Here is a 26,752-nt window from a genome sequence, read left to right on the forward strand (position 1 = left end):
GTTCTATTTATACATTTCCTATTGGTAGGCATAGCATTTTGACTCCCAAGTAAAATCAATTGTCAGTCAAGTAGAATTGCATAGTTGTTTCTCCTTGCAGAGTTGTTTCTTCTAAAATGGTACAGGAACTTTAAATATAATATATTCACATTGTATTTTTATGTCAAATTGTTCTGCTTTAAATTTTTCTCTTTGGCAGGTTAAATTTATTTATTAGGTAATATTTACATTAGTTAATTTATTTACATTGTATTATCAGTTTTACAGGAGACTCTAAACAATCCTCAAGTACCCGTTATGTGGAAACCCAGTCAATGCAAATTGGAGCATCTTATATGATACAGTTTAACTTGGTGATGGGATGTGGTGATCAGTTTACACCACATATGGACAATCAAGTGATGTTGGAATATTCAACTAATCATGGACTCACCTGGCACTTAGTACAAGAGGTACTGCTATGTACTGTACAATGTATAGTTTAAATACTGTCCTTAACAAAATAAATCATTTCGTTTTTGCTTTTTTTAATTGTTTTGCGAACTGCTATACCCTACTAAAAATGCCACCATGCTTAGGATAATCACCTGGTAGGATTGTATGTATTAATGGCTGTGACAAATAAATCCAACCACAGAACAAAAACCGGGGAGGATGTAGTGATCATATTATTTGCTAGGCTTTTAGAATTTAATTTCAAATTAGATAGCATATCTGATTATGGGCAAGTAAGAATTCAAATTTTATTCTTACCTTCTTTAAGCTCCTTATTGTTATACTTCAGTCTGATCTAATAATTAGGTGTGTTCCTATGGCTGAGCACAATGTACATTCCTGTTTTACAGTTATCAAGAGTATTTAATCATCTCTAACATCTCACAATTTTTTTTTTCAAGACATTAGTGCAGGGTTGCATGCATGGCTAATGAGGTTGCTAATCTGATGTAAATGCACCTTGACAGGAACATTCTCTCAGGGTTCTTTTACAACTTCCTGTTCACAAAGCTGAAGTCATATGGGGCCCAAGCTCTCCATCTTCACTTCAAACAGGGCTAAACTGTGAAACATGAATAGCTCCATTACTTGAGTGGAAATCGTTTAATGTCTAATGGATCGTGAAAAAGGGATGAAAAGCAATGAAGACACATTTATGTTCAGTTACCTTATTATATGAATTGATTGAAATAAGCTTGCTTAAACACCTGTGCCCAGACTATGGACATTAAAGTATTTGCGTATTTATAACAAGCAGAAAAGAGCTTTAAAACAAAACTTCTACCTGCTTGTATTGTGCACTAGAGTCTGGCATGAGTTTAATTTTTTTGACCCACACCTGCAACTCATAATTCGCACCCAGTTCCTTCCTGAGGTTGCTAGGGGTATGTTCCTTTCAGGTAACTTTATCTGAAACAAATATTTTTTTTTTATCTGTAAGTGTGGCATTCTTTCCACTGATCAGCAATATAGGAGGCATTCTTCCTACAGACCCCCACATTAATGTACTGTGAGTTGTGGAAATAAACTAATAATAAAAAAATGGCCAGATTTAAAAATGTAGTCAGAATTTTAAAAAAAACTTCCAGCTAGGAAGTGTGTCATGTGCAACCTATAGACTCCCTGACTGTAGTATGTCATGTGTTCCCCATATGCATCCTCAGAAACATTGAAAGCAGCAAAAAACTAGTAAAGTAAAGCTGTGTGGGAATAAAAAGGCTGGTAAATAAAGTATTTTATTGAGAAACAAGCTGTGACACAATGTTTATTAGAAAAAATGTTAATAAATAAATACAACTTTGAATCTCACTTACTTACTCTATTATTCACACTCTGCGTGGGCTGCAAATAAGAAAACATATCCTTTTACCTTCACCCAACCTGCTAATTCCATATTGTACTATAGTACTAAGTATTTCTTTCTCAAAGATCCACAAACATCACAAGAAGGGCTCCAAAGTCAGTCCATGTATAACAACTTCTTTTTCAGGTGTTTACAAACTTCTGTGCAGTCATTTGTAATTGGCTGCAAAAGCCTAGCAGAGTGTTATTTGTTTTTTGTATTAAAACCTTTTGTAAAGACTGCTCGCAAACACGTAGTAATGCTTTCACATGCATTTTGGGTGCTTGCAAGCAGCATCAATACTCTGGCCTTTGCAGCGCTAGGTCCCAGGTTCAAATCTTAGCCAGGACACTATCTGCATGGAGTTTGCAGGTTCTCCCTGTGTTTGCATGGGTTTCTTCCCACAACCCAAAAACATGCAGTTAGGTTAATTGGCTTCCCCCTAAAATTTACCTTAGGCGGTATCAGGGGCATATGACTAAGGTAGGGACATTAGATTGTGAGCCCCTTTTAGAAATAGTGGCATAAATATGGACTTTGTAAAGTGCTGCGTAATATGTCGGCACTATTTAAAACTGTGTAATAATAGTGTAATAATATTGTGACAATCACTGAAACACGTTCTGGTGTATATGGTGATCTTCCAAATCCATGTGTTTCCGAGCCAGGGGATGTTTCAATGAATGTCAGATTCACTGCTCTATAGATATACCCCTATGAATGCAGCAGGGATTGCATACCACTCCTGAATGCTAGTAGTAGTCCAAAAAGAATGTGCCTCCTAATGCCTGTCAAATGAAAATAATGAATTTGGTCTGATGGTAACCATTTTTTGCATGTGGTTATAAATGGTAACACCTATCAAAAGTGCTAGCAAAATTTACTAGTCCAAATTTAGACATAAAATTTCAGTGCCTCTGCTTTGAACTTAACTTTGATAAATTGTTTCATTAAAGAACATTTTTAGTGGAAGTATCTGTTGCATGGGAGAATATTTTGTATAACATATGTGTTTTAAATAACAAAATAGTAATACTATGTAGGAAATGTTTCATGATTGCCAGAATCTCATAAAGTGACAAACATTGTGATCATTGTGACTAGTGAAAAATAAGTACTGTATATGTTCTTCTTCTACAAAAAAAGTGCTCGGGAGCTTCTAAAGGTAACTTATTAAATATTTAGGTTTGAGTGTTACACTAACTGCAGCATTTTTAGACATTCTACTTTGGAACTGCAGTGAACTTTAGAAATGTAAAACATCAAAATATCTAAAACTATGTGTTATATTTCCATGTGATCTTTTTAGTTACCTTCGTAAAAGCCCTCTGATTCTGTAAAAAGAATTACTAAATTTTTTTGTTTTCTTTACAAAGAAAAAAAACATGCATGCTTGGTCCTATTGTGCTTGTGTTATCTTAAATTGGTCCTGATGACTGAGCACTGATTAGAAAGCCTGCCACCTAATTACTTTTTGCCCCATCACCAGGTGTTTTCTTGATAAAAGGATAATAATGAATACAAATTACTTTTTGGGAACAAAATGACCAGCAAAGAACATTTTCAGCTAGGGAGGTTTTGATGTTGCTTACATCTTAATAATTTGCAATCAGTGACAATATTTGGATAGCAACATTAGGAACTAAAAGCTGTGTTTGCTTTCTTTGTGGCAAACTCTGCCCTTAAAATAGGGTCCCTTGTGAATGTTGGTAAAAATTATGCTTATAATTTATTGTAATTGGGAAAAGAGCTATTCTGGGTTGTTTACTGTACAGATATCAAGAATAGTCAAGAATAAAAGTGTCCAATGTTTAAACTTGCAAAACAATCTATGGAAAGGTATTTTGAAATTTTAAAGCCTTAAATCTTTTAGTTTTTTTAGAGACATTGCTTTAAAGTATTTTCTGATAATAACAGGGCGGATATAATACAGTCACAGCACTAGTCAAAAGAGTCAAAATTATACAGGGATATTTTCTTTGGCTTGGTAAAAACTGCCCAATGAGGGTGAAAGGAGTAACAATAATTGTTACATTTGGTATATGTTTTTTAGGAATGTCTACCAAGTATGCCAAGTTGCCAGGAGTTCACCTCAGCAAGCATCTATCATTCAAGTGAATTCACTCACTGGAGGAGGATCACACTGCCTCTGCCACAAAAGACCTGGTAAGAGTTGCCCCCCCCGAACAAAATGGCTTTAAACTAAATAATGGTAATGACGTACGGCTATGGTAGAGATATTAGATTATAAGCTTCTGTGAGAGTTAAGGTGCGTACACACTTCCAATTTTTATCGTTCAAAACGAACGACGAACGATCGATTGGGCAAAAATTCGTTCGTAAAAAAGTAACCAACGACGCCGACGAACGAGGAAAGTCGATGGAAACGAACGACCGGACCGGAGGATCGGATTGGCCGACGATCGTTGAACATCGTTCGTGTGTACGGTCGTTCGTTGATCGTCCATGGTCTGAGCATGCGTAATGAACGAACGTTCGTTCACTTCCTGTCATGCACATAGTTCCTCTATCGCTCAAACGATCGTATCTATTGTGTGTACAATATCTACGAACGATCGTGTCGTTATCTCTATGTGCAGGATCGGTGCTATACGATCGTTCGTAGATATCGTGCAGGATCGTTCGTCGTTCGTTTTCCAACGATAACAATTGGAAGTGTGTACGTAGCTTTAGTGTCATGACTATGGACTTTGTAAAGCATTGTGTAATATGTAAATGCAATAATAATAAGAATAGTTTTTAAAAGTGTCCTTGCCTTTTAATATTCCCATCCCTACTGGAGCATTTTTTACATTTCAATGTAATTGTTAATCTGAGCTTTTGGGCATTGCTTGATTATGGCACACAGCTTTGTGTTTTGGAAGGATTCCATGCTTTTAATATTTTATGTAATGCAAACTGTTGTATAACATTGTTTCATTTGATTTGTTTAAAATTCATAAAGCTGGCTTTTGTTATGTATGAAGGTCTAGTGCAACTCGCTTCCGCTGGAGCCAGAGATATTACACAACTGAAGATGAGTGGGCTTTGGACAATATTTACATTGGACAACAGTGTCCGAACATGTGCAGTGGGCATGGCTGGTGTGATCATGGGATATGCAGGTAAATGAAGCACCATTCATTATAATGAATCAATGAGAAAACAAAGAATAAGAGCAGCAGAATAATGTACAGAATACTCAGTGAGATATTGCAAGCACCACACCATGGAATGTAAGATTTGAGTGACTAATAAAAATATAGATGTAATGTGGTGTTAACGAATAATGATATCTGCCCTCTATAAATAGTACCCTCAATGAAAAGTGTTCAGTACGGACCAAGCTATCCAGCAATGGAGATAAGGTCCAGTTCCAGTTTTTGTCCTTTCTTATTGATTCGTTCACAGTAACCGAGGAAATTAGTTAGCAAGTCTTCCAACAGCATTGTGAAATTTGCAAGCAGCAGAAAACACGCAGCAAGGAAATCTACTCTGTGCCCTCATACTTTTGATAAGCATATTGTTATTTATTCTGGATTACAGAAAGTATCTATAATTTACTCCTTTGCTATTTTCATTTATAATTCTGGATGATGAGATTTAGGTAACCATGGCATACCGGTTGTCTTCTTTGTTCTCCTTTGTATCCACTTATCAAGGCAATATATTTTGTTTTTGTGACGTAGTAGACTGAATGATTCTCATCATTTTATTATACCATGCTTGCAGGTGTGATTCAGGGTATCAGGGTCCTCAATGTCTGCCTGAAAATGCACTTCCTTCCACTGTAATGTCTGACTTTGAAGGAGTGAATAGTTTGGAAGCAAACTGGCAGGAGGTAGTAGGAGGAGAAATTGTAAAACCTGAGCAAGGATGTGGAATAATTTCATCAGGTTCATCACTATACTTCTCAAAGGTATGCTATTTGTAACTAAATTGTATGCAAACATTTGCAAAAAAGGTTTTTGCAACAGTATTAGCATATATTTTGTGAATGTTATTTGTTGTACAGAATTATATGCAGTGCACAATTTAGAATTGAACGTTAGTATGTAATGCATACTCAAAATACTGCTCATAGACTACTCAAGTTGAAGGATGCTGAAAAGACAACTGTATTTTTAACTATAGTGCTATGAAAATCTTTCCAGTAAGGCATTTGCCCTGATTTATGAAAGTTGTCCAAGGCTGGAGAGAATACACTTTCAAAAGTGAAGCTGGGTGATCCAGCAAACCTGGGATGGATCTGGTCCAGGATTCAAAGCGTTTGCTAGCAAATAGCTAATGATTTTTAAAAATCCATTCCATGTTTTCTGGATTACCCAGCTTCACTTCTAAAAGTGTATTCTCTCTAGCCTTGTCCCAATGTCTTTGTCAATGTCCCTTGTCCTGGGCCCAATGTCTAAAAGCAACAGATTGGTATGAAACACCTTGCTTACTGGCAGTTTGATTTGATATTTGATTTGAGAAATATATGTTTTCAGTCTTTTACCATTATTTAATATCACATGACAGCTATTATTTTTTTTTTGCCCATTAAGTTACATATATTGATATATTTATTATTATTCTTTATTCATGAACTCTCTCACACGGGCCTTCAAAACAGTCACAAGCCAATTTGTAAAAGTTTGAAATACAAAAATGTACAAAAATGTAAAAAATTGAAAAGAAGACTAGTGTAACAAAAGGTGAAAAAGGAAATAAAGGTAAAATAGTACATATTTTGTGAGCTAAAACAGAAAACGTCATTGATTTTATCAACAATCACGCGTCCTGACAAATAAAAAAAAAAAATGTCAGAATATTTCACATATAAACCAAAGCAAAATGTTAGTTTAGGTGTGTACATATAGTATATAGTGTATACTATACGGTAGTTCAGTTGTTTCCAAACAATCTAAAAAGCACATCATTTTAATTAGCTTAACTATACACAGATTTAGTTGGCAGTCGTGTGCGTGTGTACCAAGGCATGCACAGCTAATTTATAAATACTAATGTCTTTACACATACATCGTTGACAGGCCAGTACCATGGTCAGAATGTACTGATTTCTCTTATTGTATTTGCACTGTTATGGCATTCATGCGCAATTTATGCCAGCATGTATTGAATATAAAGGTTCTTTTACACTGTGCTGTGCTAGGAAAGAAGCTTTGCAGACCACAAAGATGTCACTTCTAAGAGACAGTTCTGTCTGATCCTCGAACCTCATACATAACAAAACCTCTAAGTACCTTTCATGTGGGGCCAATAAACCTTATTATACTCTGCCAAAAACATTAGGTCCCAGCTGTATAAACTAAACATGCAATGGCATATTTTGTAAAAACCTTACCCTGAAGGGATCTGGAATAGAATGTGGCTACTTCATACCCTTTTACATAGACACTTATCTGTTCAGTACAACACACCTCAGCTAGAAATGTGCACAGACAACAACAGAATTATTGTTAGTAAAACTGGCACCTTTTATGAATCCTTATATTATTGTATAATAATGGTAACCTGAGTATATCTTGTATATTAAAATATGCCTGATGACTGCAAAACAGCAAAGCTAATTGCTGTCCCTTATTCACAATTTCCTTTATTAAAGATTTTGATGCAGTAATTTTAATAACATATTTGGCCTTATAAACTTATTTAATCTTATTTGTAGTATTTTTTTTCAGCAGTTGTGGAACTTGATATTTCAAATATAAAAGTTATATATCATGCAAAATATGGTTTTATTTTCTTAAACCTAACTTTTCTGTAATGTGTACATTTTCTTGCATATTGTTAGGTGATAACTCTTGTACAGTAATTTCTGTTACACCTTTATTTCATTAAGTTCACTGATTATGTTGTATTCTATGACAACAGACCAATAAATAAGTAATATTGTTGCTTGATGGACTTGAATTTAGGAAGGGCTGCTATTAAGCTGCAGACACACTTGCAATAATTATCATTGAAAACGAACGAGCGAGGAAAGTCACTGGAAAGAACAACCATCCCAGCTGATCTGATTGCGCAAAGAACGTTCACTATCTATTGAGTGTGGTCTAAATTGGTCCGTTTCCAGTGCTGTTCTTCATCCAGTTCCAACGCAGTTCAATTTTAAAACTTACCGAACCTTACCTTACCTGGTCAAGTATTAATAAATGACGTTTTTTTTTTTTTTTTTAAATACAAGATTTTTATTATAAAACATATACAAACATATATTAAACCATAAAAAAGAATAAATAGAAAATTAAAAAAAAAGTCTTTTCTACTGGACATGCTGCATCTCCTTTTTGAGAGCCTCTAGTTCCCTTGTTGCATACCTCCGTGCCTTGGACAGTTTCTGCAAGCTATTTTGCAGGTCGACTATCTTAGTCATCATTTTTTTTCTTGGAAATAACACGTGTGTTGGAATAAAAGCATATTAAGTACAAAGATATTGTAAAGGTAAGCTGACACATGGATATGAGACTTTTTTTTTTGCATTCACAATATATAAATGCTTACCAACAGATTTTAGTAGTCAAACTTCTAGCACTCTCCATCTATCCTGATGTGTGCGGTTTAGGGCTTTCCTGCTCTCCCTCTGGAATAACTTCACGAGAAAGACATATTGCACAGAGAGACAAAGGAGCAGTGTGCTAAATGATCGTTCTTAAGACTGATCTTAAGCACTCAAGTTCTTTTTATAACAAATTTCAGACTTCCTCTGTTACACGTACGTCACTTCCTCTGGTACATGTCACTTCCTGTATCATTCAAACAATCGCATCTAGCATGTTTACATTATCTTTGAACGATTGTATCGTTATCTGCATGTACATAATCGGCACTATATGATCGTTCACAGATATCGTTAATAAGCATTGATTGTTCATTTTTAAACAACAATTATTGAAGGTGTACGTAGCTTTAGGATGGCAGTAATTTAGGATTGTTAATTACCACACAAAGGAAACTAATATGAGATCTGATTTTCCTCACAGAATTTGTTGTGTATACATTAAGTTGGTACTTAGGACGATTGTTGTAATTTTTTTTTGGCAAGAGGATAAAAAACATATTTTTAAAATTGCAGTTCCTTTGAATACACAGATTTATGTGCATAAAACCATAAACAGGTTTTTGTACTATTCCATTTTCTTCTGCAGTACAAATACATGACTTGGGGATACCGGAGGTCCCTTCCTACCTAACAAAAAACGACTGCCACACCTCCCTCATCCTTTTTCCCTTACCCTTCTTCTTTTTCCCCAAAAGAACACTCACTACCACTTGCAGTTTAAATGGCTGTAGCAGCCATTTTTTTAACTTTGCAAAAAATAACTATAAACAATACATAATATAAATAATCAACATTATTAACATCATTCACGTCATTAATGTCCTTAACCCCTAATGCCCAACAACATATGTTGTAGGTCCTCGAAGGCATCCCTGTCACCACTCTTGAACCTTTTGGGCTGCCACCAACACCTCCCTGTTCCCAGCCGCACTTCACCAGCTCGGAAAGATACCAGACCCCTGGCAGCCTCCACCAACCTCACCACCAGTAGCTCCGTCACTTTTTATACACAACTGAAGACACCACACCTAAGACGGTACTCCGCAACACCAAGAATGCCACCTTCTTCAGGACTGCCCCTGAGGACCTTCAAACCACCACACATACCAACCTCAACAACCCTAGACTCCTCACAAACCCATAACCCCCAATACCTGGGTCAGGCAGGGCGTTCGTCCACTCCAGAAGGCCCTTAACAGTGCCCTGCTCTTTCCGTCCTCCCATTTATAACCCTTGCACCTCACCCCCTTTTCTGAATGCACCAATCCCTAATATTAATCCAATTAATTCTTTCCTTGCTGGTCCCGTCATTGCCCGCCCCCCCCAGCCCCATCATTATCGCCATTGCCCACATTTCTTTTGGGCTCCCCTATACGGAGGTCCACTTTATCAAGGAGATATGAGATTTATTTCCTATATTATATTTATTTGTATAAATATGAACAATCTTGAAAGTCTGTAACCATTCCTTAATAGCAGCCCTTTTACTACATTTTAAACAGGATACTAATAAAGTATCATAGAAATGAATAATGGTTGTGTAATAAAATTTTCCATACATAATATTTTGCCTCAAGTTTTGTGTTTGGGAATTATTTATACATATAACATTTATTACATTTTTTTATTATATAAACCAAAATACTATCTTAGTTGTGCTGTGTAAGCTTTTTAACTTATTTGATTTATCGATTTAATTCTACAAGTCTTTACCTTGCTTTGTATTATGTATGATATAGTAAGTAGATTTTTTTTATTTCTGGTGCACAGTGCTACCAAATAGGTAATCATTTTTTGTACAGAAAAAAAGTATAAATGAAATATTGTGTATGAAATTATCAAGTTTTCTAATGTACCCAGCTCTGGGCTATATTGCAGCATCTGCATCAGGCACCTGCAGTTCAATGATAAAAAAAAAACCTGAGCAGTATGCACCCTCTTCTCAGACACATTCCTATCAGAAATAGCACCTATCTGTTTTCTTTATGTTTGTAGAATTATCTATGAATTTGCCTATTTTGTAGGATGGCAGAAGGCAACTGGTTAGCTGGGACATGGACACAACATGGGTAGATTTCATACAATTCTATATACAGATTGGGGGAGACAGTCCATCGTGCAATAAACCAGACAGCAGAGAAGAAGGAGTGTTGCTTCAGTACAGTAATAATGGTGGCATAAACTGGCATCTGCTTGCAGAAATGTACTTCTCTGATTTCACAAAACCAAAGTAAGTGCTATTTTGTTGTTTTAAATGTAAATATGTTTCATTTTTTTATCATAACAAAATTTAAAATAACAACTAATGTATAAAACATGTTTTTTTTTCTTTGGATGCTTTTCTTATTTCTTTTTTCAATTATATGTTTACTAAAAGTATCTAGTATAGATAAGGAAACTGAAATTTCACATTTTGGTCTGTAAAATGGTCCATAGTATATGTATTTTAATGTGTATTTAGCTGTATGTTCAATGTTAGGTTTTTGGAGTACACTGTAAAGTCATGTTAAAAAGAATGTACATCCATTCAAAGTTAAGGTTTTTCCTTTCATGACATATTAAAAAAATATCCTGCATTTAGCAAGATACCTAAAATTAAGGAAAAAAACAACCTCAGGTGACATATCATACAGTGTCAATATTTATTTAACAAAGACTAAGTCAATATGAAGATGCGGTGTGTGAAAAATTACATATACTGTTAAGACTTCCATGGGTATTAAGAAAACTAATATCAGGTGCTACTAATTGTATTTGATTATTGGATTCTTAGCAACAGTGACCATTACTTCAAAAAAGCAAAAATTCTTACCAATTTGCTGGTCTGGAGAATTGATGTGTGTGTTAACACAAGGAGGAAATGCATCAGAAGTGATTCTAGAGAAGCAATTGTTGCTGCCCATAAATATGTGAAGGGTTACAGAGCCATTTCCAAACAATCTAAAGACTATTATTCTATAATTATTATTTTGATCTTGGGTTGTTTTACAGACAGGTGACCTGGGCGCTTTGCAATCATTGAGTCTAGTGTGAACTCCTTTGTATACCAAAGTATTCTAGAGTCAAATATGAGGATTGTCACAACAAACTAGAGGGCGCTAGGCCTTGCACAGAGGTGGTGTGAACCCTAAGAAGGGCCAAGGTGCAGAGTCTAAGCAGTAACCAGGTCTTCTCCAGAGTCTCTAGTGGTGAGGATGTTGTGCTGCTGGTTACTGCCAGGTTGTGGTCCTCAGGCACACCAGGGTGGGAAGGATAAAATATGGTACCAAGTCACTACGCAGAAGCATTGTCAAGGAAGGCTGGAGTTGAGGCAGGCGGGAAGCAAGAGAGGTCAGGTCACAAGTCAGAGGTCAAATACCAGGGATACAGGAAATAAACACAGGTGGCACAGGGGCCACTGTCACGGAAACCGGAGACTCTGGAAGCAACAGGAGGAACAGGGGACACAGGGATAACCACAGACAGAGAGGAACACTGGAACAGCACAAGGGAACTGACTGTAAAACAGACTGGGCAACAAGGGGTTAACACAGTAGCTGGACAGGAAAAGCCCTGAACTAAACAGCAGGTGTACAGGAATGGCTCAGCAGAGCTAGGAGGCTCGGCAATAGTGGAAACATGAACATTGCACAAACGCTGAGTGCTGTGTCTGAGCTAGCTAAATAGCCAAGGATGATTATGAGGCTATTTTCTGATTGGCCGTCGGGAGGAGCGATACTGATTACATCTGAAAGAGCAGGCGTGCCCAGGCTCAGAACTGCAGGCATGCACAGGAGGGAGGCGCCTGTGCTTTAGCAAGGAAGAGATAAGTGTGACAAGGCCATCTCTATGACAGGTAATTCTTGGCTCTTCCCAAACACACCAGCAAATTTTCTATTTTCCTGAAATAAAAAAATAATTGTGTAGACAGTAATATTTATTTTTTTAACATTTACTAACTAGTTGGTGTATATATCCCACCAGGTTTGTTTATTTTGAGCTTCCTAATACAGCTAAAACACCATGTACACGGTTCCGTTGGTGGCAGCCAGTGTTCTCCGGAGAGGGTTATGACCAGTGGGCCATAGATGACATCATTATCCTCTCAGAAAACCAAAAGCAGATTGTTCCTGTTGCCTATCCAACCATGCCACAAGTGAGTCAAACTGAAAATGTTGCCCTAAAGTACCAATTACACTATACATATGTAATCCTTAATAGTTGGATCGTTGGTTAGGAAAGTTTTTTTTTTTATTATTATTAGGTGACCTTGTGACAAGGTAATGTATGTATTGTTTAATTATTATGGGAAAAACATTTTCTCAAAATTCAACTTTAAATCTTTACCGTAGTCAGCCCCTAAAAATACCTTGAACCCTCTCTAACAACCCTCAGCTTTGCAAGCTTGCCGTACCTACAGTGTGCAAGCAAACCCTTATCTCTCCCATTTACTGAACCTTCTCTCCTGTGCTAACACTTAACTCTGGACAAACCATCCCACTATGTGGAATTTGATTCCAAAATTATTACTATCAGTTACTTTTATCAGTTCTCCCCTGCCACTGCTAACTTCACAATAAATCACAAACATGAAATTCATTATATCATGAATGTGCAGTGACTGCTTTGTGACTTCACAAAATATATGTGTTGCAGAAGACTGTGTGAAATAAACAACTTTAAAAACAGAACAGTAAAATTCAGCAAGTTCAGATCACTGCTTCTCACACACTGTATCTGCAAAATTATTCCTGAAGGGACTGCATTTGCATGCAGACCAGTCTAGGAAATACCCAAACATAAGACTAAACAGGAATGAAGGCTGACAGGAATGGCTATTAGAGGGCCAGGACAGCACAGCCAAGACAACACAGGGGGGAGTAGGCTGAATGATCCCTGTTTTCCTTCAGACTGGAAAAGAGGTGGGCTCAAGATACCTGCTGCAGCTTCTAATACTTATGTGGATTTCACAGAGCCTGATTTATTACAGCTCTCCAAGGCTGGAGAAGATACAATTTCATCTATAAACCTTGGTGATCCATCAAACCTGGAATGAATTTCCTAAAAGTAATTTGCTAATTTGTTAGCAAATGTTTTCATTTGTGAATTAGATCAATTTCAGGTTTGCTGGATCACCCAGGTTCACTGATAAAAGTTGATCTTCTCCAGCCTTGGAGAGCTTTAATAAATCAGGGCCATAGTGTCCAGGGAAATAGGACTAATCCCTTTCAGAACAGATGAGGACTATCTACAACTGTACAAAAATGAAAGGTAAAGGTGGATTTAATTTTAGCTTTAAAATACAGCTTTTATATTAGCTTTAACAACCATAAACAGTAGTGGGCGGTTGAACATATTGCTTAAGCTGCATACACACATGCAATTATTGTCGTTGGAAAGGATCTTTCACAATCCTTTACAACGACTAAGGACTGCACGATGCATGAACGAGTGTACATACAGCACCGTTCTGCATAATGTGTAAATAAAGTACACTGAGGCAGAAAACATTTATTTAAACCGCAATGGCATTACATAAGACGTGTCTCTACAGCACATGTTTACCATTCATTACCAGCCAGAAAACACATGAAAATGACTGATGAAATTCTCATATTATGAATGTATCTTTTCCCACTGGAGCATGTGGTGTGGTTTTTGATGGCAAGGACATCTGCATTCTTGATTTAATTATAATTGTACTGTAAGGTGTTGGTGGGAAACCAAAATCTTTTTATTTTAAAATCCATAAAGTCTAGCATATCTATAACTTGGAATCTTCCATTACTGTCACAGTTGTACTGTAAGAGTGGCATGTTTTCAATTCATATAAAGGAATACATACTTTTAACCTGTATAGTGGGAAATGATAATACATGCATTGTCCTACTTGTCTATGCAGGGGAAATTATACCCAGGAACTTAAATATGACAGCATATGCTGTGTATAAGGGATATGTGGGAATGTGAGAAATAGAAAAAAAATGCCTTAAATAAGTGCTTTTTTCAGTTATACATATGATTATTTTCTTTCCTGTCAGAACTTTTATGAGAAGCCCGCGTTTGACTATCCTATGAACCAGATGAGTGTCTGGCTTATGCTGGCTAATGAAGGCATGGTAAAAAATGAAAGCTTCTGCTCTGTTACACCTTCTGCCATGATATTTGGGAAATCAGATGGTGATCGATTTGCTGTAACACGAGATCTCACTTTAAAGCCAGGATATGTGCTTCAGTTCAAGGTAATTTTAAACAATCTGTCTCTATCATTGTATTATACAGGAGTGTAATGATATTTTAGATTAGTATAATATTTACAATACCATTAGTATATACTTTGAAACTAAAATATGTTCTTTATGTAGAAATGTAAGTAGTTGGTGTATTCTGGTGGTTAAAGAATACGTTGCCAAGTTGTAACTGTAAAGTTTTACTAAATGTCTAAGCCTAAACTCCCCTCTTTACTATAGCTATGATTTTACTTAAATTGAAATCATAATAATAATAGCTTATACATTTAATATATGGCACACTATAACATAACATCCACAAAAGTTCATACAATGATCAAATGTAAACATTTAAACAATACAACCAGGGAAATCCTTTATTTCCTTTTTTGACTGATGTCCTTTTGCAATAAAAGAAGCAGCAATTTTTTAAATTCACCCCATTTATCCCTGTTTCTTTGCGGGCTTTACTATCTTCTTCATCCTGCCTTCTGGGTTCCCTGATCTTAAGCCATCTTGATTGGTCAGGCCAGGATTATGTTACACCCACACATGCACAGCTAAGCATAATATTCCAGGTATCCTTATCCAGCATATCCCACATAGCAGCATTCTTTTTAAAAAAGATAACAATCAGGCAAGTAAGTATGTTGTATTGCAAAAGACACAAGGCCTGTCCCTTTCTGCAATAAAGACCTACCTGCCCACAAATTTTGCAAGTGGAACCGCATTAAAATATGCTGCTTCAATTTATTCCACTCATAATTGGATCACTGCCAGCACTAACCTAAAAAGATAAATATACATTTACCAGATTTCACAGTCACCAGGAGCCACTCAAGGGAAACTCTTACATCCACAAGACAAATGCTCTTTGCTAAAATGCTGCTGTTAAATAAAAGATGTTTCTATCCACAGATACAGTAAAAATTCCTGGTTCTAAAACAAATCCTACAAAAAAACAGCACTGGCAGACATTTTGTATTATATCTTTTCACAAAAGTTTAAGTAGAAGATAAAAATTATTTTAAACAGTACAATTATGCACAATATTACCAGCTTTGGAATGTGTCTTTTTGAGATATGTAATCAGGTTAAAGCATACCCACACTCCATTTTTCATTTTTGAAAAAGGAATATATTTAAAATAACTTCTGCCCAAAAGCAGATACCACAAGTTATGTAAGATCCAGAAAAGCCTCTTAGGTTACTTGTTCAGGTTTAGATATATCTGTTAGTTTGACCTGACTTTCCTTGTCTTCATGAGTTCCACCAATTGTCATCTCACATATAAGGGAACCACAAGAAATGACCACAAAGACATGTCTCATTAGACACTGGAAGTCAGGCAAATCCAGGTTCTAATAGTGAAACTGAATGAGAGAAGGGCATCCGAAGTATATCTTGTTACAATTAAAATGTAATAGAAGGACATTTTTTATGTCCCCTCCCTTGCAGGAGCTTAATTTTTAATATTGAGTAAATGGTCACTTTTAGACAGTAGTTTTTTGCAAATGTGGTAACATAATACAGACTTATTATTATGAATTATACTGTATATATTCACACAATGTGAATAGCCTAGGACCACCACCATAAAACCCCTTACCTAGAGGTCCTTAGAGGACCTTTCCAAATATTTTATTATACAAACATGATTAATATATTAAATTTTATTTAGCTTGGCCTTACAGACCGCACTAAAGTTAAGATTTATGGTAAATAATGGCAAACTTCGGAACAAAGGGGCACTTTGTACAAAATGTAAAATGACCCTGTGTAACCCATACTTTTACAGGAAAAGTAAACTTTGATCAGAGATATGGGAGTTATTTCTACACTGATTAATACCCCCTTCTCAGTAGCAACATTAGAACATTGTGCTATTATTTTGCCTCATGATTTTGTACAGTTCAGCATCACATTTAATATACCGAAGAACTGACAATGTTTTATGTGTTATTCTGATCAGTGAGATGCTAATTTTATGACAGCTTGGAGACAATGTTTACTCAGCACATCTTGGTGAAATCTGACAGTGAAGATCAGTCCTGTAAAAAAAAAACAGATACCTTAGTAACAGAAATTGGGCCTGAGAAGTCCAGTGTATACCCAACAGAAAATAAACATGAAATAGGCCTTTTGCATCCTTATGCTGTGTTCAGTTCCCTCTTTGTTGTTGAGTTTTTCTGTCATTAGTTAAATCACCATTGATTTCAGTGTTCACCAGCCTTCTGTGGTAAGAAATCTTTTCAAATTGTGAATCAGAAATTGTGCTTTATTTGGTTGGACAAGCTGTTATCTCTAAACCCTGATCAAATTTTTATCGAGTTTATAATGAATTCCCATTTGTGAATTTCCAAGGGGTAGACAGCAATGTAATTTTAATGAGCTAGCCACCACTACATGGTCCTTACATAATTGGTGAATACAGATAATGAATAATTTACAAGTGGAGTTATTAAAGAGATCAGATGTTTACAGGGGAGCCTTCAAAGATCATTTCATCAGTTCTAAAAATAGAACTGCACACTGGGTAAAGGAGAATAATACACTCTATATAGGTAGAGCCGAAATAGTGTGCAGTGACATACACAGAAAGCTGTCCTTAGCAGGAAGCTATAGTTTTTTTTTTACTGGTGATCAGCTTAATACAGATAAAATGAGCAACATGTGTTATTGTTGTGTATAGTTTGTAGTTATAAATGCACATGATAGCAGCCATGGTTGGTTATTGTATGTAAATGCTATTTTAGCTGCTTAGCACTGCATAGTGACTCTGCTTTACTTTACCTCCTAATTGATCAGCTCAGCCCTAAAGGATTTAGTGAAAATTGTGCAATGATGTGACTTATACTGTAGTTAGTTTTCTGTAAAAAGTCATTAAACATGGATACCCAAACTGTCATTTTTTGTTTTTAACATTTTAAGGTTACCAGTAGCTATCAACATTTACCAGTTGGAAGGGACAATATGATACTAGTTTTCGAACTGTAAAACAGTCAAATTTGGTCTGATAATTCACACATGAGGTGACAATCAGCCTGGAAAGTATGCAAAGAGTAACTGCATTCTAAAATCTATACTATTATATTATACAAGTAGCCTGCAAAATATTCAAAGATGAACTAATCTAAATTCTATTATATAGGGGAGATAATGAGCAACAGACTCATAGCCGATATTACATGTGGTCTTCATTTCTCCATAACGTACCTAGCCTTGTTTTGCATTGTGCCTTTGCATGGATGTGGCAATCTTGGTAGAGGCAAGGTTTTGCTTCCAAATATCAAAACTTTAAGACATAAAAAAATTTCACTTGTGTTACGAGAACAGTGTCTGTATTAAACCTGCAAAGATACCTAGTTGAAATGGCCATGTATGTGTGACATATGTATGTACCTTACTCTACAAACCATGCTCACCCTTTAGAAAGCGTGATGGCAAAAAAAACAGAGTTATCTTTTGAGTCTGTTTTGCTTTCCTTGGAATCCTTCTGTGGCCCAAACACAAAAACACAGTGAGCTTTAAGACTACATTAAGGTGGCAGCACCACAATAGCTCCAGCAGGAATATTGCAGTAGCTAGCAATGTTGTATTCCAGAGGCACTGCTTGATTTAAATTCTGGGACACCCTACAGCCAAAAGAAACACTAATTTAGCTTTCCTCTTCTACCATTTGGTATTGACTTAAAGCTTGAAAAGCTTGACCCTAGAAAAAAAGAAAAATGGCGTAGGATCACGCAGTGTAATGTGGATTTGGTCAGGAAACATGGATAGACTACATCAAATTTTTAACCTATGTGCTTTAGTTTTTTATTCTCTTTATATACCAGTTAGCCTAAATAATTTGTTTAATAAGTAGCTAAAATTAGGTTTAGTTCTACGGGAAATAATTTTAAAGTGTATGTACTGCTGACTTCTTTTAAAGGTCATATATAGTATTTTTATATAGTGTAAATATGTGCTTTGTGAAGGGCTAGGCACATTCCCTATTCACAACCAGCACTCCTCATTGTACAGTCATGTTGTCCTCTAACAAACAGAACAGCATAGACTTAGTATTAAAACTTTTTATATATTGTGTGTCACATGAGTAATATGGGCTGTCTATGGCCACAGACAATAAATATTAATTGTTCACAGGGCAATATATTACTAGATTGGATATATTGGTCTTATTTGCACTGATTTCAATTATTTTCAACAATTTGTCATTCATCTGATGCCCATGGTTAGCAATTGAAACACTAAATGTAAAAACCCCATATAACGTATTCTCTAAACATAAAACCTCTTTTATCATCATAAATAAATATTATACTAATATTAAATTAGATTTACATATTTCCTTGTGTTTTAATTTTGAAGTATATTGTTGCAATAAAGACTGTAAGTGACATGGGTGAGGATATGTAAAGTGGAATTACTTAATAATTGTTTAATGTAACCCATGGATCTTTACCAGCATTCCTAGTACCACAGGCGTTAAACCTCAAGTGAAGATCATCAACACCTTTGGTATTAACACATTCTCTGTGGAGCTTGTGATTACAGCTGGGCAGGTGTTATCACTCACAAGGATTCACAACACAACCTAAATAAAGAAGACATTTGTCATTTTTATTTATTTATTAAACATTCACTACATTCCAGACTCAACCTTGAAGCTGACATCTTGTTGAGAATTACGTCCAAGACCTCATATAATGTGTACCCAGCTATAACAGCTACAGTAAATGCAGCATAAAAAATACCTGCACAGTGAATCACAAAATCAGCTACAAGGTCCAAAAATGATATTTCCTGTTATTAGGAAACTTCCACAGCATCAAAATATTGAACCTTTGGCTTTTGTTATTTCAGTGTTCATTCCAGCAGAATTATTATATTCATGAAATGATGGGACAGTACTCATAATGCATTTACTTTACCTGTGCATTTGATAGTATATTGCAGCAGGAGTTTTAATTGTTATTTGTAATGCTTGATAGAAAAATAGAATCTTACAGTGTTATGTAAGATTGCAAAATATTTATTGTGCAAACATAATTTGTGAAGCAGATAACGCCATATGTTTTTTGAGATTTGGATGGAGAAGCAAATGGTTAAAACTCTACTGAGAGAACAAATGTCCCCAAAGTGAAGGAGAAGGTAGAAACGATAACAGGTATCCCCACTGGAAGATCTCCCCTCACCTCCTGTTCAAGTGACAATTGTAAATTTTGGGGTTTGTGATTACTTTCTGTTCTCATTACAGTGGTTCTAATTCTACTGTACTCCACCCAAAGGATGGAGTACAGTAGAAGGCTACAGATGCAGTTTAATCCGTTATGGGGTTTTTATGGCTTCTACACACCTATTGAAAGTTACACTGAATTGCTAACTAAAATCTTTCAAAAAGATCCAGTAGGAATTGTATAAACATGTTCTCTATATTTAACAAATTAAAACAGATGTAAGTAGCCTGCGAAACAGTATACAGGTTGTCCCAGACGTAAGGACATCTGACATACAGGCGACTCCTAGATACGAACGAGCTTCCCTGCTCACTCCTGTGCAAGACGGAGGCTGAGGTTGTGGGTAATACTAGGGGGGTGAGCTCTTTCTGCAGCCTATTGTAACTCTTTAGTAACCACGACAAACTGTGCAGTTATTTCTTTTTGCATATCAAAGCATATCTTGCTCCAGAAGTTAATGAATGTCTAGGCTCCATAAAATTTTTTTTTGCTTTGTTTGTGATTACCTCACAGTGAGGTTTTGATATAGTAACTGACACCACGCTGCCTAATAATACGTTGCGACAAACATCTATCCTAATTGCTTTTATTAAAATAATGTACCTGTTCCAACTTACATACAAATTCAACATAAGAACAAACTTACAGTCCCTATCTAGTATGTAACCACTGTCCCTATCTCGTATGTGACTACCTGTACTTAGATAGTAGATGTATGTCTCCTGTGAAGAATAGCTTCTATTTGGATAATAGAAGTAGCCACCTGTACTGTTCATCATGATTTAAAGCTTCCATCATCATCATCCATTTATTTCTCTCCTTGTTTTAATCCCATACAATTTTTTTGACCCCCAATTTTGGAGAGAACTTTTATTTCCTATATAATTCAGGGTATGTTTTTTTTTTTACTGTTACTAGTCACTTACTATTACTAAGCTAGTAATAAATGCTAAAGTGTCTTATGGAGTGCTGCACCGAAAACAGTAGGCTACCAAAAATTATATAGTGTCTTATTTGCAAAGGAGTGTTTTTGCCAGATGTGTGCTGTAATGTTTGGGCCCCCTTTTATGCCAGGGTAATTTTGTGTATCGATTTGTTTAAAAAAAAATATGGTAATGATTTTTTTTAAAATATAATTTAGCTAAATGTGGGCTGCACTAAGGAATTCAGCAGTGATGTACCAGTACTTCTTCAGTATTCCCATGATGCTGGTTTGTCTTGGTCATTGATAAGAGAAGGATGTTATCCTGCATCTCCTGGAATTAAAGACTGTGAAGGAAGTGCAAGAGAACTGAGTGAACCAACTGCTTACTACCCTGGAGACTTTGAGGACTGGACTCGGATAACAATCATAATACCAAGATCACTAGCTTCAAGGTAGGCTTTCTATTTATAGCACTATATTTCCTCTATTTCGGGTAAAAGAGCCTCTCTATTTATATATGATGTATTAAAATAAAATTGTGGAAGCCCAAATTAAAAATAAATGAGGAACTATCCCTAACATTTTTTTATTCTTTTTTTTTTGTTGTTGCACCTACTGTTGTGGACGGTCAAGCTGTCTTTTATACACGTGGCCTTTAAAGGATGTAGATGAGCTCTTTGTTGCTTTCTTGAAGTTTCCAATTAATGCAATTACAATGAACCTTACATTTATATTTAAAATCTGTGCATTTAAAAATATACCCTTCATACAGGAAAAATATCTTAAACACTCTGCAACAAGGTGACATCGTAGTTAAAATCATTTGATTTTACAGCAACAAATAAACACCTTCACATATCTTTAACACATTTCCATCTGCTGGTATATAATAATGGTTACTAATTATTACTGTGAAAACCACAAACCGACTCCTGAATATGAAAAAGTATGTCATTGGCAGTCTCTGGTGATTAGGGTCAAGGTGCAATAAGGTTATAAATACAGTGTAAGCTTTCTTGGCCATGGTTCAGAAATAACATATTTTTTAGCTTGGTAATAATCACTTCTGGGACTTCGAGCTAGTTGTCCTTTCCCAGATACTGTGTACTTGGACCGACATGTTTCCAGATGGCAAGAAAGCTCTGCACAGCAAGGACATACTGTTTAAATCCCCTCTCTTTCCCCTGGAAAAGAGAGCAAGTGATTGACTGGCGTGTACAATTCATCTCAGCTTGCCATCACGTCCACTGCTCCTCAGCAGCTTGTTTGCAGAGTCATATGTTGAAAGTCACAGCAGCCATTAAGAAGTAGTAAATGTGGTAGAAAGACAGTTCATGTTGATGGCACTAAACAAACAAGATGAAATGAAAATAAATTAACCAGCCAAGCTCCACACATTCTTTTTATTAACATATTTTAATGTTGGAAGGAGGATTAGGCATAGAAAGCTGAGCACACACAAAAAAAATTAAAATACCCAGCACCTGACAGGTAGGAATAATACTATGTACATGCACAACCATCATCTCTACCTAGCTAAATTGCCTCCTAGAGTTTTCTCAATGTGCTTAGCTAGCCAGAACTAATTTTTATGAATGTATGTCCCTAACATATCTTTATGGAGTGCTATATATTAGTGAACACCAGTGAAATGATAAAAAATTAAAGTAAACCATGATAACCTATATTAGGAAGTATATGTGTATTCCAGAACATATATTAAATGGTAAGAATAACTATCTTTTCCAGAAATGTGTTTTGCAATTTTTACAGTACGCAAATATACACGATTGTTTTCTTTCTTTCTTGCTTTCTTTTTCTTAATCAATGCAGACAATTATATATTTATTCAATAATAAAAGTATCAATATGTTTAATTTACCTTCTACTTTTGTAGAAGCAATAATTTTATGATACAAATATAAACAATATTATTATTAAAAATTAAAAATATTAATAAATCTAATATAATAGTAAAAACAAAAAATGTTTTGTGTATGAGATCATAAAAATGTTTCTATCTGAGTTTTGCTAGTTTTTCCCCCATATGTGATATCTAGTTTTGTTAGCATTGTACATTCTCACTGAGAATTTTATGAATAGCTCAGACTTCTGATAAAGAGCTCCAAAACAGACTACTGACACACACATAATAATATAGTCTTGTGCATTTTACAGACATTTATATACTTCAACTTTGTGTGGTCCTGTGTATATTAGTATCTATTACACCATTTTTTGCCTTTATTTAGAGGTTGTAATGTACATTCCATGTTTTTTTTGTATCCAGGGCTTCTACCTAAACAGAAATACTGGCCTTTTCTTTTCTGAGCTTGTGAATTGTATTTTGTAATACTATGCAATATTTTGTGTTTTAATTTAGTAAGACCAGATTTCGTTGGATACAGGAGAGTGGGTCACAAAAAAATGTTCCTGCTTTTGGCTTGGATGGTGTCTACATATCTGAACCTTGTCCCAACTACTGTAATGGTCATGGTGATTGTGTTTCTGGAGTTTGTTTCTGCGACAGAGGATTCACAGGTAAGCATTTCACTTACTGAAAGAGTAAAATATGTTCAGTTCAGTGTAAAATATGAATATGAAAATATGTTTCGTGGAGCAAACTGCAAGGCAAATTATTATTTTTTTTTTGCAATGATATAATATTATTGCAATTTTATACGAGCTTATACACAGTCAATTACTAATAAAAAAAGCTTTCTTTGGATTGAATTGTACTGATAAATGCTCTATTAATGGTCAGCCCCCAATTTACCAGATTAGGAACTCAGCATCAGAAATGTTTTGTGTTTTACAAACATCATCAAATTATTGAGAAAACCATACATATAAACAACATTTGTGGAGTAATTATCCTGCTAACACCTCCTTTACCCAAAGTTAGTGTTGCTGCAGAAACAGCTTATACTGTAGATCTGCATTCAGATGCCTTATCCTACCGGAATGACATCTATTTACCTCTATGTGTATTTGGAAATGCCATTCTTACAGAGTAAGTAAGCAATTGAACATTGGAAGGTGACCAGAAACTGCAAGGAAAATGTCCCATAGCATCTCAGTGTCAATTACTGCATATAACTGCACTGTGAATGTTTAAGATTGATAGAGCCTGTCTTTTCTACACACTTACAAGGTGCAACACATTACTTACCTGAGTGATCCCTAAAGTTGGTAAAAAAGACATGCTGCACAGGAAATTTTCACATGTAGTGAATATTTATGGTGCAAGGAAAGCTTTATAAAAACATGTAATACAATATAATATGTAGGGCCTTAATGGGCTTTTGTTAATAGTAGCCTGAACTGAAGCAAATTAAATGATTTTGAACTGACCTAGTTTGCAAATTGAATGCATCTAAACTCAAGCATTATTTGCCTTTTAAAACCAGCCCAAAGCCCATCAGCACAGGCCCTCAAAAAGCAGTTCAGGCACAAAAAAACTGGGTTCATTGTGTGTATTTACTGTAACTAATACCAATAATGTATATTTGTTTATTCAGTGGTCACCTTTACCAATGACTTTCCATGAGTAAAGTGTGCCTGCTATTTGTTCCCCCTTGAAATACTTATACATTGACTTACTTCCCTAGGCTACATTAGTTCAAAGTTTTTAAAATGATTTTGAATTGCTCTTGTTTGTCTTGCATTTTTACAACTCTAGCTTCTATGTCTATGGCTTATATGCCTGGATGTTTTTACTTTTAAGAAATTCTAAAAGTATGAAAGTAAAAATATATAGCAAATTTTTTTTTTTGTAAATTAGACTGAATACAGAGATCTGTTACAGTATCAATTTACCATATATTCTAAGTTTCTGTAATAGCATTCTACTTTTCCTTCTGTCATAACTATCAATTTGCTTTTACTTTTAGCTGAACATGGCACATGTGTCTCAAACAGACCCAATCCAACTGAAATGTTTGACAGATTTGAAGGCAAACTGAGCCAGCTTTGGTATAAAATCACTGGCGGACAGGTGGGCACAGGCTGTGGGACGCTAAGTGATGGCAAATCATTGTATTTTAATGGGCCTGGAAAGAGAGAAGCAAGAACTGCTGCCTTGGATACAACTAACACCAGGTGAATAAACAGCCTGTATATTGTTTAAGCTGAACGTGTGCTTTGTATAAACAAGACAGTTTTATAGTAAAAGTAAAGTGCTATAAGTGTTTTTTTATGTGGTTTTGTGGCCATTTTAAATAACTTTTGTGTTTACTATAAACCTGGTTTGAAAAACACTTTTTATTGAACAGTTTATTCTTTAAAGGGCGGTCATAAAATGTGTACCTACATTTCTTTTAAGCTTTCATTAACGATATTTTGTAAGCAATATATAACATCCTTCTAAAGTTAAAAAGACTTATAAACTGTTTACCTTATTGTATAGCCATAAGATATATGTTAACTTTATGGTCGTCGTTACATGAAAATTGGCTCTATCCCCTGTTTATCTTTGTATCATATTCCTGCCTTACAGAGAACAGTTCATCAGCACAGGTCAGTAAGTAAACATCTAAGATCATTGTTTTCCTGGAAGCTGATATAACCAAGTGAGGAAAGATGATTTCCTCAGGTAAAAAAATTACTAAAAGGATGTCAAAACAAAAAAAGATTTATGTACTGGGACCGGGAAATGGTCACTCAGGGCCAGGAATATATTACCAGCAAATACAAGAAATTTACAGGATGAATGTTTTATCATTGCATCTTGCTAAGGATTTATATTTAAGATTAACACCAGATGAGCTTTAAAGCAAACAACTAAAATACATGTGTGAATTGTTTTATTTGCCAAAGGATTTGTAATTTTGCTATGCCAGCCTTAATTGGTAGCCCTGTCAAACACCTTTGCAGAATTTATTGCAACCGAACAGCCTAAACTCAAAACCCCTCAGCCTGTGACTATGAATGATCAGTACCACACTGATACCAGGTCATTCTCATAAGCATAATTAGCCTTACATCGACAAGAAACAAAATCAATAGGGCATTTATTGGCTAAATCTTTCATCCTTTACTCTGCAGGCCATTTTGCAGAATATTACATGATATTAAGTTAAAGAGATTGTAGTGTATAAATGCATTCATTAAAAAACTAGAAAAAATAGTGGTATTTATAAATATACCTGGATTTCAGTTGTAAATATTGAGCACTGACTGGCAGCATTATAACCCTGACATTTCTCAGGATAGATAGTGTGTTTGATAATAAACTGGCATATGTACTAAAAAAATGTATACACTTATTTTTTATTTATGTTACTTTACTTATTTAATATTAAAGCAGTAACTTTCACTGTAATCCACATATTCTGCTAAACTGTGTTTTTCTGGTACATTGGCATTGTTACTTTATTAGGCTTAACCAATTTGATTAGATTAGAGATTGTGTGCTCCTATTATGTCAAAGCTTTTTATTCCCTATTCCATCACTGGAATTTAAATTAAGACCAGAAAGAGGAATTTTACAGGTACATTTAAATGTATATAACATTACCATAAACCCACTAGACCTAAGCTTACGTTCACTTCATTGTGCTTGTTATCATTCTTTTTTTTAAAAACAATGATTTGTAATGCTTATACTGGTGATTTATGTATTGCTGTTGATAATGCCTGTGCCAGTCATATGACTAAATGCCTAGGCATTTATTTGATCATTTGATTTCTGCAGTGAGGATCAGCCAGTTTAAACTTTGACCATGTTCTTTAGCAGAAATAGCATGATGAATTGCTATGTCTAGTTTATGATGGAGCATGGAGCAGTGTTTTCTTCAGGAAAAAGAAATATTTTTGCCCTTCTACCTTCATATCCAAGCTAATTAACAGTGTTATGTTACATATACATGTTCAATATAGTGGTTAGCATTGCTCACTATCTATAATGAGGTAACAACAATTCCTTTATCTGCCTGTCTTTTAAGATACAAGCATTAAGGACTTTGTTATGTTGATTGC

The 26,752-nt window shown here is 35.3% G+C and overlaps 1 protein-coding gene across 1 annotated transcript in view; it reads left to right on the forward strand.

Moving 5' to 3' along the window:
• Positions 1 to 26,752, forward strand: part of RELN (reelin) — a 232,619-nt gene that overhangs the window by 153,558 nt on the left and 52,309 nt on the right. Inside the window, exons 21-31 of the mRNA XM_072399046.1 lie at positions 260 to 452; positions 3,891 to 4,003; positions 4,825 to 4,962; positions 5,570 to 5,756; positions 10,424 to 10,629; positions 12,363 to 12,534; positions 14,420 to 14,620; positions 20,990 to 21,225; positions 23,157 to 23,314; positions 24,667 to 24,874; positions 25,272 to 25,291. Of these exons, the coding sequence (XP_072255147.1) occupies positions 260 to 452; positions 3,891 to 4,003; positions 4,825 to 4,962; positions 5,570 to 5,756; positions 10,424 to 10,629; positions 12,363 to 12,534; positions 14,420 to 14,620; positions 20,990 to 21,225; positions 23,157 to 23,314; positions 24,667 to 24,874; positions 25,272 to 25,291 (1,832 nt within the window). The remainder of the gene's footprint in view (positions 1 to 259; positions 453 to 3,890; positions 4,004 to 4,824; positions 4,963 to 5,569; positions 5,757 to 10,423; positions 10,630 to 12,362; positions 12,535 to 14,419; positions 14,621 to 20,989; positions 21,226 to 23,156; positions 23,315 to 24,666; positions 24,875 to 25,271; positions 25,292 to 26,752) is intronic.

This window comes from Pyxicephalus adspersus, chromosome 2 (assembly GCF_032062135.1).
Source record: "Pyxicephalus adspersus chromosome 2, UCB_Pads_2.0, whole genome shotgun sequence".
Taxonomy (NCBI): domain Eukaryota; kingdom Metazoa; phylum Chordata; class Amphibia; order Anura; family Pyxicephalidae; genus Pyxicephalus; species Pyxicephalus adspersus.